This window comes from Lithobates pipiens, unplaced genomic scaffold (assembly GCF_037356315.1).
Source record: "Lithobates pipiens isolate NorthernLeopardFrog02 unplaced genomic scaffold, aLitPip1_a1.2 Scaffold_22, whole genome shotgun sequence".
NCBI classification, from domain to species: Eukaryota; Metazoa; Chordata; class Amphibia; order Anura; family Ranidae; genus Lithobates; species Lithobates pipiens.
In genome coordinates, this window is record NW_027507784.1 from 152,033,321 (window position 1) to 152,052,399 (window position 19,079).

At 45.4% G+C, this 19,079-nt stretch overlaps 1 protein-coding gene across 1 annotated transcript in view; it reads left to right on the top strand.

The window, feature by feature from the left end:
* IDH1 (isocitrate dehydrogenase (NADP(+)) 1) overlaps positions 1–14,892 on the top strand; it is a 50,108-nt gene extending 35,216 nt beyond the window's left edge. The window contains exons 4-9 of the mRNA XM_077448461.1: positions 1,033–1,138; positions 5,231–5,408; positions 10,641–10,792; positions 12,378–12,518; positions 14,174–14,336; positions 14,431–14,892. Of these exons, the coding sequence (XP_077304587.1) occupies positions 1,033–1,138; positions 5,231–5,408; positions 10,641–10,792; positions 12,378–12,518; positions 14,174–14,336; positions 14,431–14,524 (834 nt within the window). The 3' untranslated portion in view covers positions 14,525–14,892. The remainder of the gene's footprint in view (positions 1–1,032; positions 1,139–5,230; positions 5,409–10,640; positions 10,793–12,377; positions 12,519–14,173; positions 14,337–14,430) is intronic.
* Positions 14,893–19,079: the final 4,187 nt, after the last annotated feature.

Sequence of the window (19,079 nt, forward strand, 5' to 3'; positions counted from 1 at the left end):
TGATGTTCTTTATATATTTTTTGCATGCATTTCAGAAGGCTACTGAAAAATCAAGATCGTCGCATAATGTTACACCTTTTTTAGATGTAAGGAGATGTATCCTGCAGTACTTCGCACTGACAAAAGCAGTAAGAAAGTCAGATTCGTTTGTTTATTTTCTGGGGCAAGAAACTGGTATAAAACATCCCGATGCACTATTGCCAGATGGCTCAAGCTAACTACTGGCCAGGCCTATACGTTGGCAGGAAAAGAAGTTCCTGTTGGTATAAAAGCACACTCTCTACTAGGGCTATGACCCCCTTCTCAAGCGGAAAGGGCAGTAGTGACGCCAGAGCAAATTTGCAAAGCGGCAATGTGGGCCACTTTCGCCACATTTGTAAAGCATTACAGGGTGGACCTTGTGTCTGCAAATGAGCAAGTCTTTGGGCAAAAGGTTTTGCAAGCTGTAGGCCCACCCTAAGTGGTAAGTGCTCATCTATCCTCTCATTGTGGCTGTCCTGAAAGATGGGGAGGAAAAATTTAAGTTGCAAATTTTATGGGCTGGCGCAGAGTTTCCTAAGCAGGGGAGGAGCCAAGGTCTCTCATTGTGGCTGTCGTGAAAGACTACTGGAAAAGACGTTACCGGTAAGCGCAACTTTAATTTTTTTCACATCCCTCTGACTTTCACAGCCCTGCCTGTGATTGCAGCTAGGAGGCGGAGCAAAAAGAACTTCCTGGTCACCACCCAAAAATTTTACCGCAGTTCCAAGGTTTGACAGGATATGTGGTAATGTGTGGCACACAGGGCTCTGAAGTGACATATGGCTCAACACAGGACCCTCCTCCCTGCATCCAACCACAGCAAGTATTTTGCTAATCCGGTAATTTTAAAATCACATTGTAAGGCAGATCCTTGGGTAGTGAAGGAGAGGAACCATTTTTGTCAAATTTTTATTTGTTTACAATTTTGGTAGATTTAGTTTAATTCCTATATAACACACATGCTGCATAGTTTAAATAATTTTAACAGAACAATTTTGTCTTAATTTGTAGTACAGGGCAACTGATTTTGTTGTTCCTGGTCCAGGCAAGGTGGAAATCTCATTTACTCCTAAAGATGATGGAGAACCCATTAAATATGTTGTCCATAATTTTGAAGGTATGTGTTATTTTAGTGTGTGTGTGTGTGTGTGTGTTTGTTTTTGTTTGTATATACAGTGGATATAAAAAGTCTACACCCCTGTTAAAATGTTGTAATGGTAAAAAAAAAATGAGACAAAGATAAATAAATTCTGAACTTTTTCCATCTTTTAATGTGACCTATAAACTGTACAACTCGGCTGAACAACAAATTTAAATCTTTTAGGGGGTGAGGGAAATAAAAATAAAATAATGCGATAATGCGGTTGCATAAGTGTGCACATCCTCTTATAACTGGGGGTGTAGCTGTGTTCAGAATTAAGCAATTGCATTCAACCTCATGTTAAATAGGAGTCGGTACACACCTGACATAATTTTAAAGTGACTCAGATTAACACCAAATAAAGTTCAGCTTTTCTAGTAGGTCTTTTCCTGACGTTTTCTTAGCCACAGCCTACAGCAAAAGCCATGGTAAGCAGAGCTTCCAAGCCATCAGAGGGACCTCATTGTTAAAAGGTATCAGTCAGGAGAAGGGTACAAAAGAATTCTTAAGGCATTGGATATACCATGGAACACAGTTAAGACAGTCATCAAGTGGAGAAAATATGGCACAACCGTGACATTAGCATGAACTGAACATTCCTCCCAAATGATTAAAAGACGAGAAGAAAACTGGCCAGGGAGGCTACTAATAGGCCTAGAGCAACATTAAAGGAGCTGCAGGAATATCTGGCAAGTACTGGCTGTGTGGTACATATGACAACTCCTGTATTCCTGAGTGGCAAGACAGAGGCCTTTTCTTGCAAAGAAAAACCTCTCCCAAAAGCATGTGGGAAAATGTGTTTATGGTCTGATGAAACCAAGGTTGAACTTTTTGGCCATAATTCCAAAAGGTGTGTTTGGCGCAAAAACACTGCACACCACAGCAGTGGTAGCATCATGCTTTTGGGGCTTGGTCAAGGTAGAGGGAATAATGAACAGTTCCAAATACCAGTCAATATTGGTACAAAACCTTCAGGCTTCTGCTAGAAAACTCAACACTAATGGTGCGTACACACGATCGGACTATACGGCGGACTTAGTCCTGCGGACAAACCGCCGGACTTTGCAGCGGAGGTCCACCGGACTTTCTGAACCTGCGGACCTGCCCACACACAACCAGACTTTTCCGGACAATGGTGGGAGCCCGCCGGACTTTTGAAATGAACGGACTTGCCCACCCACGGAGAAAAGTCTGTTCATTTTAAAAATGTGGCTCCAGGTAGACGGGACTAGCGAAGGAAATCGGTGTCGCCACCTCCATCGGCGAGATTTACACCCAGTGAGCCCCGTCACCTGGTATGGATTTAAAGGGGAAGCCCTATGCCAAAAAAAAAAAAAAATGGCATGGGGGTCCCCCCAAAGTCCCATAGCAGACCCTTATCCAAGCACGCAGCCCGGCCGGTCAGGAAAGGGAGTGGGGACAAGCGAGCACCCCCCCCTCCTGAGCGTGCCCCATGTTGATGAGGACAAGGGCCTCTTGCCTACAACCCTGGCCATTGGTTGTCAGTGTCTGCGGGCAGGGGCTTATCAGAATCTGGGAGCCCCCTTTAATAAGGGGGGGCCCCCAGATACCGGCCCCCCACCCTATGTGAATGAGTATGGGGTACAATGTACCCCTACCCATTCACCTGGTGAAAAAAAGTGTAAATAAAAAAACACAAGTTTTTAAAATAATTTGACAGCTCTCGCCAGACTCCTCCGCTATCTTCTGCTCTTTTGCTAGCTCTTTTACTAGCGGAGGAGCCCGGCTTTCTTTGTTGCCGCCATCCGGGGATCTTCTTCCAACTTCGGGGTCTTGTCTCGCTCTAAGGTTCTTCTTGCCGGGCCTCCGCTATCTTCTTATAGCTCTTTTACTTACCTTGGCCTGGTCTTCTGTCCCTGCCACCGCCTTCTCTTCTTCTTCCTTGCGATGTTGACAGGATGCTCTCTCTGGCCGCAATGGCAGGGACATGTTGTGCGGTGACTTATATAGGGACAAGGGGCGGGGTCACCAGGTGATGCAACATGGTGACCCCGCCCCTTATGATGTCACAGTCCCGGAGGATGCTGGGACTGTGGCATCATAAGGGGGGGGTCACCATGTGACATCACCCTGCTACACGTTTTTAATCGTGATGCGATTGAAACCCCTATAATCGATACAAGGTCTCAGTTCTCCACTCTTCTTTTTCACAAAGAAAAATCCACCACCAGCAGGAGATTAGGATTTGCTGAAGAACCCTTGAGAGTGAGTCGACAACATGGTCCTAAATGGCTTCATCCTCGCAGACTGACAAAGGGTAAACCTGGCCATGAGGAGGCATGGAAAAAGATTGAAGGTCAATTGCGCAATCATGTGACCAGTTTGGAGGCAAACTACCCGCTTGAGCTTTGTCAGACATTACCAAATTTGCTGTACTCCTCTGGCAGTCAGTGAAACCCAGGAAATTAGAAAGCCAGAGATCAGTGTAGTTGGAGGCGGCAGACAGGATGAAGAACCAGAAGGGACGTCAGCCAGGCAAGTCTTTGACTGGAACACAGCAGTAAGGCGAAGGCATGGGAGAACTGAACCAGGCAGTTTAAATAGTTAGAAGGGGCTGGCTGACGAGTGGGAAATGATCACCAGGTGGGGCACTGTGGAACGACAAGTGCTGGCAATTAACCAACAGCTGAGCACTGAGAAGGGAGGGCTGAGCCCAACCCTGACAGAAACAATTCTCAGATTTTATTGGTGAATCTGTATAGATCTCTGCAAATCGCCTATTCACAAATCTTTCGGTTCTGAAACTTAGGGCTACTAATTAGGGCTGGCGAAAAAATTGATTTGAATCTTGAGTTGAGAGGTCAAATCGATTTTAAAATTTTCAGCAAATCAATTTTATTTTTTTTCACCAGGACTGGTGCTGCTTCGGCCTAGTCCGCGAGTGCGAACACCACGAACTAGGCCAAAGCCACGGCCTCGCCTAAACTCCTGCCCGCAGCTCCTCAGAACTGGCGTGGTGTCCATCAAAAAAATAAATTTGAATCGTGAATCAACTTCACCTTCCTTTCCCTTCCTGCCCCCTTACTTTAGGATCATTGGGTGTTGAGAACCACGTTGTGCTCACACTTACCATTGCATCATAATTTTGGAAGTACAGGAAGAACGGCTCCTATTGGTACATGGGCGCGATTTGAGACTTGCTGAGAAAGAGATTTAACCGAACACAGGCCCTGTGTTTTAAGGTCACTCTAGTGTGAGACATATGTAGGTTGTCAATTTCCAAAAATTGCTAATTGCCTGGGTGTCAGACTCCAACACTTTCCCAGTCCAGTGATCCACGGCAAGCATGCAGCCAGTGAGGTCAAACTCAATCTTTTGGTGTTCTTTTAGTGCATTAAAGAAGTTGGAGCAGCATGGCACCCAGGCAAGCAGTATTTTTTAAAAAGATCAACCAATTTATTGCCCCATGACATATTTCCTTTAATGCTCCCATATGCGTATAAATAATAGTCCCATAAAATTCTATTCTAAGTGTCATACCCTCCACACACAATATTGCCTTTTTTTTTTCTTTTTTTTTTTTTGGTAGCCCATTTACTTTTTTGAATGACAGCTGTCTAATATAGTACCATTTATCTGTTAAGTCCCGTTGCTTTAAACGTTTTACTGGTTGCTACGGGTATGGGATGTTTTCTTTGGAACCTATTTCTCTTTTGTATACAACAGAGCCTCGACCTCTCCTTCCCAGACAGAATTAAAAGCTAAAATATTTTACAAATTATTACTAGAACATTTATTAACACGTTTTTGCTTTTGTCATAATGTGAAAGTTGAAGAATTAATGCTCCAGATTTAATGACTATTTATTATTATTAATAATAAAATATTTTTTATTGAGAATATTCATAAAAAATTACAGAAAAGCCGGGGGGTGGGGGGAGAGAGGACAAGTAAACAAAGGAGCCCATATGTGCAAAATAAATACAGTTGACAACATAGATATGGCTCTTCGTATGCTTGGCTTATTTGGAACAGGTGATCACCTGGGGCAAATACTCATAGTTAAAAAAAAATTTTTAGAAAAAGAATACTTTGTTTCTTTTTCAGATGGTGGTGGAGTTACTCTTGGAATGTACAACACTGACAAATCCATTCAAGATTTTGCCCACAGTTCCTTCCAGATGGCACTGGTTAAAGCATGGCCTCTGTACATGAGCACTAAAAACACCATCCTCAAGAGATATGATGGACGCTTCAAGGATATATTCCAGGAAATCTATGAGAAGTATGTAGCGCCTTTTTTTTTTATTTTATTTTTTTTATTTTTTTTTCTTCTATTACCAAAATGTAGTCCCGTTTTGGTATATAAATGCACCCAAAATCAAGCGTTTGAAAGGCAGTGTTTTTCAATTCAGCTATTTGGAGTAGCCAACATAATGTGGACTGTCTGACCTATATATTATTATATTTGAGAAACTGCTTTTGAGTTGTGCTAAACTACCACAAAATAAGCATTTCCATATTTGTCTTATATTTGATTTCAGAGGCACATAGTAATTAGTAATGTGTTTGGTCATCTGCTTTCAGCTTTGTTCAGCACAGGTAGTGGAGTTCTGCTGACACTACAGTAGAGTTCATTGAACCTCACATATAGTAGCTGAGCTTGCAAGCCTTGTTTGTCTTTGGAGACCAGTACCAGTTGGTACTTGCAGTGTAAACAAGGCTGGTGTACAGTGAGGGCCTCTAAATGGACTTTGCTATCTCCACTTGGTTGCTCATAATCTATGGACATTTGTTTTTATAGGACTGACATTATGTTGAACCAATGATGTATACAGACTCTATTGGTTATATATAGAATTTTGACTCGTCACAGTTAAAGGGGTGGTAAATGTGGATGCATAGGATGCATAAAGGTGAAAAAACACCTGCCAGTGCCCGGTCCCCCCCCCCCCCCCCGTTTTACTTACCTGAGCACTAGAACTTGACCATGGAGAGGACGCGCTGTCTCTCTGCCCGGGGTTCTCGGCTCTTGATTGAATAGATTGATAGCAGCTCAGCCATTGTCTCCCGCTGCTGTCAATCAAATCCAATGACACGGGGCCTCTATGGATGCCGAATGCTGGACTCGGTAGTGCACCCTCAAGGTAAACCCCCAGGAGAGTGCTTCTCCCAGGGGGTTATCTGAGGGGAGGAGCCGTGAGAGCCGCTGAGGGACCCCAGAAGAGAATGTTCAGGGCCACAAAACGAGCTACAAAGTGGAGATGGGTATGTTTGTTGTTAAAAAAACAAACAAAAAAAAAACCTTTAGTGTCACTTTAACTTTTAATAATCTGCGCTTAACAGAGGATTGTTTTGCTTAACCACTTGCCGCCCGCCCTATAGGCCCCGGGGGCGCGCATCGCGGCAATTGTTGTTGCGGGGTGTCAGTCTGACACCCGGCAACTACGATCTCGGTAAAGAGTCTCCGACGGAGACTCTTTACCACGTGATCAGCCGTGTCCAATCACGGCTGATCACAGTGTAAATAGGAAGAGCCGGTGATCGGCTTTTCCTTACTCGCGTCTGTCAGACGCGAGTAGAGGAGAGCCGATCGGCTGCTCCTCTGACAGGGGGGGTCTGTGCTGATCGATTATCAGCACAGCCCCCCCCCGAGGATGCCCACACTGGACCACCAGGGACGCCAACAGACCACCAGGGATGCCCAGCAAAAGGTAATCCTCCCTACACCACCAGGGATGCCAGTCAGCACAATGGATGCCAATCAGTGCCCATAATGGATGCCAATCAGTGCCCACAATGGGCATCACTGATTGGCATGCTTTTTTGTTTGGTACTGATTGGCATCCATTAGTACAGTATAACACCAATGCTGCCTATGAGTGTCCACCTGTGCCGCCTATCCATGCCCACCTGTGCCGCCTATCCATGCCCATCTGTGCCGCCTATCCATGCCCATCTGTGCCGCCCATCCATGCCAGCTATCAGTGCCAATTTGTGTCGCCCATCCGTGTCGCCCATCCGTGTCGCCCATCCGTGCCGCCACATATCAGTGTCGCCCATCCGTGTCGCCCATCCGTGCCGCCACATATCAGTGTCGCCCATCCGTGTCGCCCATCCGTGCCACATATCAGTGTCGCCCATCCGTGTCGCCCATCCGTGCCACATATCAGTGTCGCCCATCCGTGTCGCCCATCCGTGCCACATATCAGTGTCCATCCTCATCAGTGCCACTTCATTGGTGCCACATCATTGGTGCCCATCAGTGCCGCCTTATAAGTGCCCATCAGTGTAGCCCCATCAGTGCCCATCGGTGAAGGAGAAAACTTACTTATTTACAAAGTTTTGGAACTGAAACAAAAAAAAACGTTTTTTTTTTTTTTTTCGGTATTTTTTTATTTGTAGCGCAAAAAATAAAAACCGTAGAGGTGATCAAATACCACCAAAAGAAAGCTCTATTTGTGTGAAAAAAATGATAAAAATTTAATTTGGGTACAGTGTAGCATGACCGCGCAATTGTCATTCAAAGTGCGACAGCGCTGAAAGCTCAAAATTGGTCTCTGCAGGAAGGTGTTTAAGTGCCCTGTATTGAAGTGGTTAATAAAAAAACTATATCGATAGATCTATTAGGATAATTGATGCTTTTGTTATGCATTGATTGTCACAGGCAAATGCTCATATGCTCTACAACAGGGATATGCAATTAGCGGACCTCCAGCTGTTGCAAAACTACAAGTCCCTTCATGCCTCTGCTTCTGGGTGTCATGCTTGTGGCTGTCAGAGTCTTGGTATGCCTCATGAGACTTGTAGTTCTGCAAAAGCTGGAGGTCCGCTAATTGCATGTCCCTGCTCTACAATGATACTGGCAAAAGTTTGCCTGTTAAACTTTATGAATGCAGAAGTGTGCATCATTTCAGCAATGGCAAGAACAGAAACTTTAACATAAAAGGGCCATGCTACTAAATGATATACACACTAATAAAGGAAAAGGCATCTACACTCTCTCCCCAATTGGGGGGTGGGGTAAAATAAAATCCACAGCAAGAAGAGTCTACGTGCAAATAAAGAAATGGAGAACAGGAGGCGCCATCCTCTTAAAGCGGACCTTCAGGAAAAAATAAATAATATTTAATTCAAATTCTAACTAATTTAACTAATATTATGGTATACAAATCTATGATTTACTTTTTAAAAGATCTCTTCAAGCATTCTTGCTCAATTCTATGACGCATTACTCTATGTGTATTCTGTATTCTTATCTGTGAAACCACTGACCTACTGACCTTAAGTCATGAACTCTGGACATGGAGAACAACTGCTACACAAATGACCTTCACCCACCTATTTCAAGATCTGTCTTATGCTGAGCTAAGTGAGCTTTTTCAATGTCAAAGCTTAAGAGGACACAAGCGGCATAAATGCAGATCTTGGTTATATAGCCAAAATGAATACAATTATTCTACAGAGACACAATCTCTTAAGTGCATAATGAGCTCTTTACTTAGAGGGTAACATATAGCAGGTAAACCTGCATTATTTTCATAAGTGGTGGTGTCACTGTTTCCATTTTTTCAAAGGTGATGGATGCTCATTATGCATAGGTTTACTTGAACACTAAGCCCTTCTACACACGGTCGGAGATTCTGTCGGAATGTTTCCTATCGGAGCGTTTTGTCGGATATTCCGACTGTGTGTGGTCTGCATCAGACTGTTTCCGTCGGACCAACTTTTCGAACTTGCCGGAAATATTTTCCGACAAAATGCTCCGATCGGACATACTCCGATCGTGTGTAGCCTACTCCAACGGACAAGGTGCCAGGCATGCTCAGATCAAATTCCTAGACCAAAGCTATTGGCTACTAGCCTGAACGTAGTCCCATCGTAACGAAATAACGTCATAACGTTATGTACAATCGGATTTTCCGACAACTTAGTCTGACCGTGTGTATGCAACATCACTTCCAGACCTCTTCCTGAATTAATCCGTCGGAATTACTCAGACGGATTGGTTGTCGGAATCTCCGACCGTGTGTACAAGGGCTTAAAGAGGAACTGCAGTCTGCTCACATAATTTGTAATAAAAACTTTGCCATTCTGAAGCTTCCCTCCAACCACTGTGTGCATAATTAGAGATTTACAGAGGCCGCTCTCATTGACCCTCTTATGACTCGCCCCCCCCCCCCCCCTCTGCAAACGTATGAGAAAGAGCGAGAGCTGTAAATTATGTCATAAGCCTAGGCTAATAACCGGACGAGAAACAGAAATTGGACTGTATAAGGTATTTACTGGCAGAAAAAAATATTATACAGGATTTATATAGCCCCAACAGTTTACGCAGTGCTTTACAACATGAATATATATATATATATCTCTATATATCATTACTTAATTATAGTTTATTATGCATTTGTAAGTTTTGGTACAGGACTGAATTTCTATTACTTATGTTACTTAAAGAATGTATCCATTACAAGAAGTGGCCATTTAGCAGAAGGTCAACACTACTGTGTGTTTTTATTTTTTTTACATGGAACACTGTTGTGTTTCCATCAATCGAAGTGTACTTTAGTCTGTGCACATAACCTAGGCACCACCATAAGAATTAATAATTCATTTTTTTTTTTTTTTTTTTGGACCAAATGATCTTTATGTTCAAACAGTTGGGAAGCAATGATCTGTTTTTAGTAGTATTCGGGGTTTCAGTCACCCTTGATTCCTAGAATAGGTGATTCTGGAGCTTTATAAACTCAAAATTCGCTGTGAAAATACATCCAGAGAAATGAGCCTGTTTAGGTTTACAGGGGGCCCCTCTATAAAACTGCCATACATGGATCGACGTTCAGCAGGGACTGGATGAATTTTGATCCATGTATGGGCAGGGAGGCTATACAGAAGTTGACCTACCGACTGACTTCTGTACAACCACCTTGTTGGATTTTCCCCGCTTGATCAGTGCTGCAGACTATAGCCAGCAGCGCTCATCTATGTATTCTGATGGTGGGGGAAGTCTCCCTGCTGTTAGAATACAATAACTCGTTGGGGAGGATTCCCCTACTGGTTGAAGGGGGGGGGGGTGTGACTGCTCTATGGGCCGCATTAGTAAACTACTTCTACTGCGTTGTCTGGACCAGAAAAAAGAGAGAGGGCAAAATATACTTATACAAGTCACAAAGTATAATGACCTTTTTATATACAGTACATGAAATATGCATGAAAAGACACTGGGGAGTAAAACGCATAGTAGCCTTCCTGAACAGCCCCGGTTCTGTATATTTCCACATCTATCTGTGTGCATGGTCATCTAAAGATCTCTGTAAATGTAGCAAATGTTTGTCTGGGTTATGACTGCATTGAATCGTATCTGTCCAATACATTGGCATTTTTATTCAGTTTAACCTAAAGTTAATGAATTTATAGCAGAGGTGAGAGTTTAATACATGCAAATGGAAATCTCCAAATACATTTTTTTTTTTGTCTAACACTTGCCAGAATGTTTAAATTTTGTTTTATTTTGCAGGGAATACAAATCTCAGTTTGAGGAAAAAAAGATCTGGTATGAACACCGGCTTATTGATGACATGGTGGCACAAGCATTAAAATCTGAGGGTGGCTTCATCTGGGCATGCAAAAACTATGATGGAGATGTCCAGTCAGATTCTGTTGCTCAAGGTGAGAAATAAACCAAGAATATTTTGTATGGATGCATCTACCCATTCTTTGGTTATCCACACGTTTCTGCTGTTATATCTCAGAGCATTTGATTCATTTTAAGGTTTTCATTTCTGAAGATCCCTTTTTATATATTGTGAAACCAACTTCTCCTCCCCATTCCAGCAACTCTTCCCCTAGGGCTTTTGGCCATGCTCACTTGGGTTTTAACTCGGGTGTGCCAACTACAACCAAAAATAAATGCTTTTTTTTTTTTTGGCAAAAAAATGTGCATTTATTATTTTTTTTTTTTTTTTGCAGGAGCTTGTAAAGCATTGAACCATTGATCAGTAGATCGCTGGTGCCATTCGGGTCCCCTGCAGATCTGTCAGTATATCGGCTTGCTCGTACCTTGTACAATGAAGCTGATCCATTCTGACAGGAAGACTCCATGAACTAGCACAGTGCTCACAGCACCATGGTAGTTCATTGAAAACTACAAACCAGCATCCGCAAAGGTTAAAAAGTGATGCAGCCACGTGTGTTTGTGTGTGGTGTTTTTTTTTTTTTATTTTTTTTTTTTTTTTAAATTGTGACAGCAAGCAGAGAGCAAGAAGATCCCTGCTAACTGTAAGATCAGGGAGCCTGTCCATTCGTAACATGTTACACCCTGAATATGGGTATAACATGTTACAAAAGGTGAACTTATACTTTAAAGAATTCTGTGCAACCTTTTTCCCATGTAACAGCAAGCCTTTCACAAAGTTACAGAGCCTCTGCTGGTCTCCCTTTCTTTTCTCAGCTGGTTCCACCGCCTGGTATGGTGCCATTCATAGCCTCTACTCTAGGTTCACTCCACCTGCTCACTAGTGCTACTCCTGGTATGCTTCATCTGATGCTCCCAGCACTGTTTGACACGCGTCTCTTGTCACTGCCGGTGCTTCTACAAGTACACTCTCTCTTTCACTCCTGGCCACTGGCATGGTTTCTGGTATGCTCCTCCAGTCACCTCGGTCTGCTGGCACCAGTCCTGGTACTTTTTGTCAGTTGCTCCTGGCCGCTGGTTTGGTTCTTAGTACTCTCCTCCAGTTGTTCCTAGCTGCTAGCACCGTTTCTGGACACTTTTACCTGATGTGCTCCACCTAGTGTTCTAAATGCTGGAACCATAACCAGCATACTCGCTTTGCCAGGGGCAGGGCACAGAAAGCTGTAAAAACTGACCCGTGTTCTAATCCCTCAACACCAGTGGTCATCAACCCTGTGCTCAGGGCCCATTAGCAGGCCAGGTTTGCAAGATAACTTAAATACATCACAGGTGATATAATTTGCTGCTCAGTGATTGCAGAATTCTAGTCTGCATCTCTCCAAGGTAATGCATAAAACCTGGCCTGTTAGTGGGCCCTGAGGATAGGGTTGATGACCACTGCTCTACACTATCCAAAACTAAATTTTGGTTACACTTTTTTTATTTACAGTGGACTGTTTTTCAAATATGTAAAATGTCAGCACAACTGGATTGCATTATCAGGACCTGATCATGCATCTGACATTTCAGATTGATTTTTTTCATTGAGCCCTGTATTCTCTTGGATCTGTATATCTCTAGGATATGGTTCTTTGGGAATGATGACCAGTGTTTTAATATGTCCGGATGGCAAGACTGTGGAGGCAGAAGCAGCACATGGCACAGTAACCCGTCATTATAGGATGCACCAGAAAGGCCAAGAAACGTCTACTAATCCTATTGGTAAGTATAAAACATAATTAATATTTGCACTTTTGCATACTGTACCTTTTTTTTTTTTTTGTGTTCTGACTCTTTTTATAGAGAAGTCTGGTTGCTTGGAATATTAGATTTTAGACACCAATGAATATAATAAAAACATTCCAACTGATTGTTATTGTGCAGTTCTAGTAATTCAAGTTTGTTTATAGCATATGCTTAGACAGTGAACAGTGGGTAGCTTGCTTTTAACTTGTTGCCGACTTTTGTAGTAATTCATCATTAAATGTATTATTTTTTTATTTTTTTTAATTCATGCAAACAGTAGAAGTACTTGACTTTGACTAGACAGCCACCTCTTGCAATGCCTCTTCAGCAGAGTTTAGGTTGATAGAAGTAGAGAACAGGAATGACAGAGGGGTTATCTAATTTGTCTGCTGCTTCTACTGCAGGAGTTTTGTAGCTGGATGGGCGGGGCCTGATGGAGTTTCGGAGACACTAATTCCTCATCATATCTACTCCCCTTGTTAATGAAAGATGCTATTGGCTATAAAATCTGCCCGCTACCTGCCATCAATCACCAGATAAGAGTGAACCTGATGGAAAACTAGTCCCTTCGGCTTCCCTATCAGGATCTGTCCACTGTCAGAATCACTAGAAGACTATCGACGGTGGGACCGGCAGTGTCCTTGACAACTAGTGCCAGATGGGGAGAGGAGGGGGTAAATGCAGCAAACATGCTGCTTTGCTGCACAGCAATGTACAGAGACAAGCACATTTCCTGTCTCTGTACAACACCTTAGACTTTGTCTTGCAGTGATTGTAAAGGCTTTAATGTTATTATTTAATAATCGCAAACATGTTTTACCTGCTCTGTGCAATGGTATTGCACAGAGCAGCCCCAATCCGCTTCTTCTCAGGTCCCACACTGGCCCCTCCCTCCCTTCCCAAGTGTTGTTTGTTATGGGAGTCCTCGCTCCTGAGTTGGATGTGTGTGTCCATAAGACACAGAATGTGGCTAAGCCCTGTCCTCTGCTCCCTCTTCACTGACTGTGTCCACCAGTGCCGCTGCAGACAGACACAGCGTGTGGTTGATGCAGGACTCGGGTAAGTATGTATTTTAGAGGGGGGGGGGGGGGGGGGGACTACCAGGGGAAGGTTTTTTTTTACCCTAATCCAGGTGATGCATTCAGGTAAAGTGGTTTTAAAGCCAAAAGTGTTTTGTTAAAAACAAAAACTTCTGAACTACCGGGCAATTTCACCCCCAGGCCAATCCTGCCCAGGCCAATTTTCAGCGCTGTCGCACTTTGAATAAAAATTGCGCGGTCATGCAATGCTGTGCCCAAATTATATATTTTTTTTTTTTTTTGCTTTTATAATAAAGTCAGACCTTCTTTATCCTGCTGTATGTACAACAGTGTTGAACTACGAAATGGTTAGTCCTCATTTTGAAAACATCTCCAGCCTTAACGGCCAACAACAGACATGCATTCACACTGCATTATAGTATAAAACATTTTTATTTTTAAGCCTGCAACAGTATAACACATTTACATTTTAGGACTGCACTGTCCTATGGGTTATAATTTTAGTGATTTTATTATGAGTTATGGAGATGTGTATTTTTATGTTTCCTATTCAATGTCTTACATTTTAATGTGATCTGTTACCTTTGTTAGCTTCCATCTTTGCTTGGACACGTGGTTTGGACCATAGAGCTAAGCTCGATAACAACACTGAACTGAAAAACTTTGCTACAGCTTTGGAGGAAGTTTGCATTGAGACAATAGAGGCTGGTTTTATGACTAAAGACCTTGCTGCTTGTATCAAGGGCTTACCCAAGTAAGTATTCTTCACATCTATTTTTACAGCTTTTTTTATTTGTACATTTTTTGATCATCAAATATTAATCTTTGCTTAATTTGTTACCTTCTAGTGTGCAGCGATCTGATTACTTGAATACATTTGAATTCTTGGATAAATTGGCTGAAAATTTACAGCTGAAGCTCTCCGCTCATCCTAAATTGTAAAAGCTGCACTAAGAAGAAAACTACTCAGGATTATTCTTCATGGGTTTACAGTACCTATTGGAACTTCATGTTTGTTTGTTTTTGTCCCCCACCACAAATCATCAGTCCTTCCTATTGCTCTGTATTTAGGTTTTATACAATTTCTGGATCCATGCCTAGACCTTTCTGTTGCAGATGTTTTGATAAGCTGTTGGTCAATTATGCATGAGGCAAACAAGCCATGCCATATTTACTGTAGTATTCTGAAGACCTGGTTATATATATATATATATATATATATATATGTTAAAAGCCAGATGCTGCTACTGTGGTTTAAAGAGCTTAGACAGTAAATCATAAGCAGGAAGGTTATCTCATTTTCTAAAGAACAGACTTGCAGTGTTTCTCTATGGTCTCCAGCTTGTATTAAGGAATAGTGATGGACGAACTTCCGACGGGACGTTTCGCGAACGCGAAACGCGAACGGACACAAACGTTCGCGAAAACGACCGTTCGCCGCGGGCTCCATTGACTTCAATGGGAGGCGAATTTCGCAAACCTTTAGGTCGAATTTGCGGCCACGGGGTAATTATTAGGGGGTAGCACGTAGTCCCACCACCTGGACAATAGCATAATACATGTATGAGGTGAATTTGGGATCGATAACTACAAGCATTTTTTTTTTATTTGGGAAATTGTTCTGACAATTCAGGACTATGGAGCTAATGAAGGCAATGGAGGAGAGGGAAGGTCAGGGACCAGGGTAGGCAAACAAGAGGGTGCAGGAGATACAGAGCACTGACAGCAGCACCGTAATACAGAGCACTGACATCAGCACCGTGACATACAGCGCTGACAGCAGCTCCGTGACATACAGCGCTGACAGCAGCTCCGTGACATACAGCGCTGACAGCAGCTCCGTGACATACAGCGCTGACAGCAGCTCCGTGACATACAGCGCTGACAGCAGCTCCGTGACATACAGCGCTGACAGCAGCACCGTGACATACAGCGCTGACAGCAGCTCCGTGACATACAGCGCTGACAGCAGCTCCGTGACATACAGCGCTGACAGCAGCTCCGTGACATACAGCACTGACAGCAGCTCCGTGACATACAGCGCTGACAGCAGCTCCGTGACATACAGCGCTGACAGCAGCACCGTGACATACAGCGCTGACAGCAGCTCCGTGACATACAGCGCTGACAGCAGCTCCGTGACATACAGCGCTGACAGCAGCTCCGTGACATACAGCGCTGACAGCAGCTCCGTGACATACAGCGCTGACAGCAGCTCCGTGACATACAGCGCTGACAGCAGCACCGTGACATACAGCGCTGACAGCAGCTCCGTGACATACAGCGCTGACAGCAGCTCCGTGACATACAGCGCTGACAGCAGCTCCGTGACATACAGCACTGACAGCAGCTCCGTGACATACAGCGCTGACAGCAGCTCCGTGACATACAGCGCTGACAGCAGCACCGTGACATACAGCGCTGACAGCAGCTCCGTGACATACAGCGCTGACAGCAGCTCCGTGACATACAGCGCTGACAGCAGCTCCGTGACATACAGCGCTGACAGCAGCTCCGTGACATACAGCGCTGACAGCAGCTCCGTGACATACAGCGCTGACAGCAGCTCCGTGACATACAGCGCTGACAGCAGCTCCGTGACATACAGCGCTGACAGCAGCTCCGTGACATACAGCACTGACAGCAGCTCCGTGACATACAGCGCTGACAGCAGCTCCGTGACATACAGCGCTGACAGCAGCACCGTGACATACAGCGCTGACAGCAGCTCCGTGACATACAGCGCTGACAGCAGCTCCGTGACATACAGCGCTGACAGCAGCTCCGTGACATACAGCGCTGACAGCAGCTCCGTGACATACAGCGCTGACAGCAGCTCCGTGACATACAGCGCTGACAGCAGCTCCGTGACATACAGCGCTGACAGCAGCTCCGTGACATACAGCGCTGACAGCAGCTCCGTGACATACAGCGCTGACAGCAGCTCCGTGACATACAGCGCTGACAGCAGCTCCGTGACATACAGCGCTGACAGCAGCTCCGTGACATACAGCGCTGACAGCAGCACCGTGACATACAGCGCTGACAGCAGCTCCGTGACATACAGCGCTGACAGCAGCTCCGTGACATACAGCGCTGACAGCAGCTCCGTGACATACAGCACTGACAGCAGCTCCGTGACATACAGCGCTGACAGCAGCTCCGTGACATACAGCGCTGACAGCAGCACCGTGACATACAGCGCTGACAGCAGCTCCGTGACATACAGCGCTGACAGCAGCTCCGTGACATACAGCGCTGACAGCAGCTCCGTGACATACAGCGCTGACAGCAGCTCCGTGACATACAGCGCTGACAGCAGCTCCGTGACATACAGCGCTGACAGCAGCTCCGTGACATACAGCGCTGACAGCAGCTCCGTGACATACAGCGCTGACAGCAGCTCCGTGACATACAGCGCTGACAGCAGCTCCGTGACATACAGCGCTGACAGCAGCTCCGTGACATACAGCGCTGACAGCAGCACCGTAAGCAGCCCCAGGAGGAAGTCAGCACAGCACAGGGATGGTGTGATCCCCTCATAATAAGAACCCCCAGGAGGAAGTCAGCACAGCACAGGGATGGTGGGAGCCCCTCATAATAAGAACACCCAGGAGGAAGTCAGCACAGCACAGGGATGGTGGGAACCCCTCATAATAAGCAGCCCCAGTAGAAATATGACACCGCTCAACCTCTTCAAAGAGGAGGGTAGGGGCATATAGTACGGTGTGCTTTTTTGGGTCAGGGAAGTGAGCCAAATGAATTAAGAAGGTCTGTGTGCTTGATTCCAAAAATTGTTTATAGACATATACATGGTCTACTGATCACATGTGTTGAATTCCTCCGAGATCCATGCCTCATTCATTTTTAGAAATGTGAGGTAGTTAACACTGTGGTGAGCTAGGCGAGTACGCTTATCGGTCACAATCCCCCCTGCTGCGCTGAACGTCCTTTCGGACAGGACACTGGATGAGGGGCAAGCCAACAGTTCGATTGCAAATTGGGCAAGCTCTGGCCAGAGGTCAAGCCTGCCCACCCAGTAGTCTAGGGGTTCATCACTCCTCAGAGCGTCCACATCGGCCGTTAACCCAATGTAGTCGGACACCTGACGGTCTAGGCGTTCCCTGATGCTGGATCCGGATGACACCTGTCGATGGGTCGGCTGAAAGAATGACCTCATATCCGAAGTCACCAACACATCTTCAAACCGGCCTCTTCTTGCAGGCGCTGTTGGATTGGTACCCGCAAATCCTTCTCTGGGAGTGGGAATTGCTCCTCTGCCAGCGCACGCAAAAGCAGAATGCAGCATTTCTCGAAGCAAGGCCTGGAAGTGCTGCATTCTGACAGCCCTCTGCGACGGCGGTAACATTTCCGCCATTTTGTGTTTGTACCGGGGGTCTAAGTACGTTGCCACCCAGTACTGGTCCTTGACCCTCATGCTTTTTATACGGGGGTCCCTATTAAAACACTGGAGCATGAAGGCCCCCATTTGCACTAAAGTGGAAGCGGTGTGGTGGCCTGGCTCCTGCTCATCATCCAGGATAATGTCGTCCTCTTCATTCTCCTCTCCCCATCCTCGCACAACAGGGATCCCAGAAAGGTTTAAAGCATGCTCTTCTTGCTCCTGCTCATCCGCCCCGGCACCATCCTCCTCTGACTCCTCATCAGACTCCTGTTGTTGACTTGTCTCAGATAGAGTAGCCCCCCCTGGGAATTCATCCAGCATTGCGACTTCCTCATCTTCCCGCTCCTGCTCCTCCACAGCCTGATCAATGACACGACGCAATGCACGCTCCAGAAAGAAGGCATAAGGTACCATGTCACTGATGGCGCCATGGCTGCGACTGACCAGTTTGGTGATCTCCTCAAATGGCCGCAGAAGTCTGCATGTGTCGCGCATGAGCAGCCACTGGCGCGGTGAAAAAAAACCCAGCTCCCCAGAACCGTTTCTTTCGCAGAGTTCATACAGGTAGACGTTAACTGCACGTTTCTGCTGGAGCAGCCTATCAAGCATATAGAAGGTTGAGTTCCATCGCGTCGGGCAATCGCAAATAAGACGTCTGACCGGCAGATGGTGTCGCCGCTGAATGTCAGCAAGGCGAGCCATGGCCGTGTAAGATCTTCTGAAATGGGCCGAGATTTTCCTTGCCTGCCGCAAGATGTCCTGGACCCCAGGGTATTTGACAAGGAATCGCTGCACGACCAAGTTTAAGACGTGTGCCATGCACGGCACGTGCGTGATTTTGCCCTGTTTCAATGCGCTAAGCAGATTGGCACCGTTGTCACACACCACTTTACCAACTGTCAAATTGAGCGGTGTTAGCCACTCATCTGCCTGTGAACGCAAAGCTGAAAGGAGTGCCGGGCCAGTGTGGCTCTTTGCTTCCAGGCACAACAGACGCAGCACGGCATGGCAACGTCTCACCTGGCATGTGGAATAGGTTCTGGGGAGCTTGGGCGGTGCAGTGGAAGAGACGCTAGCAGCGGAAAAGGAGGA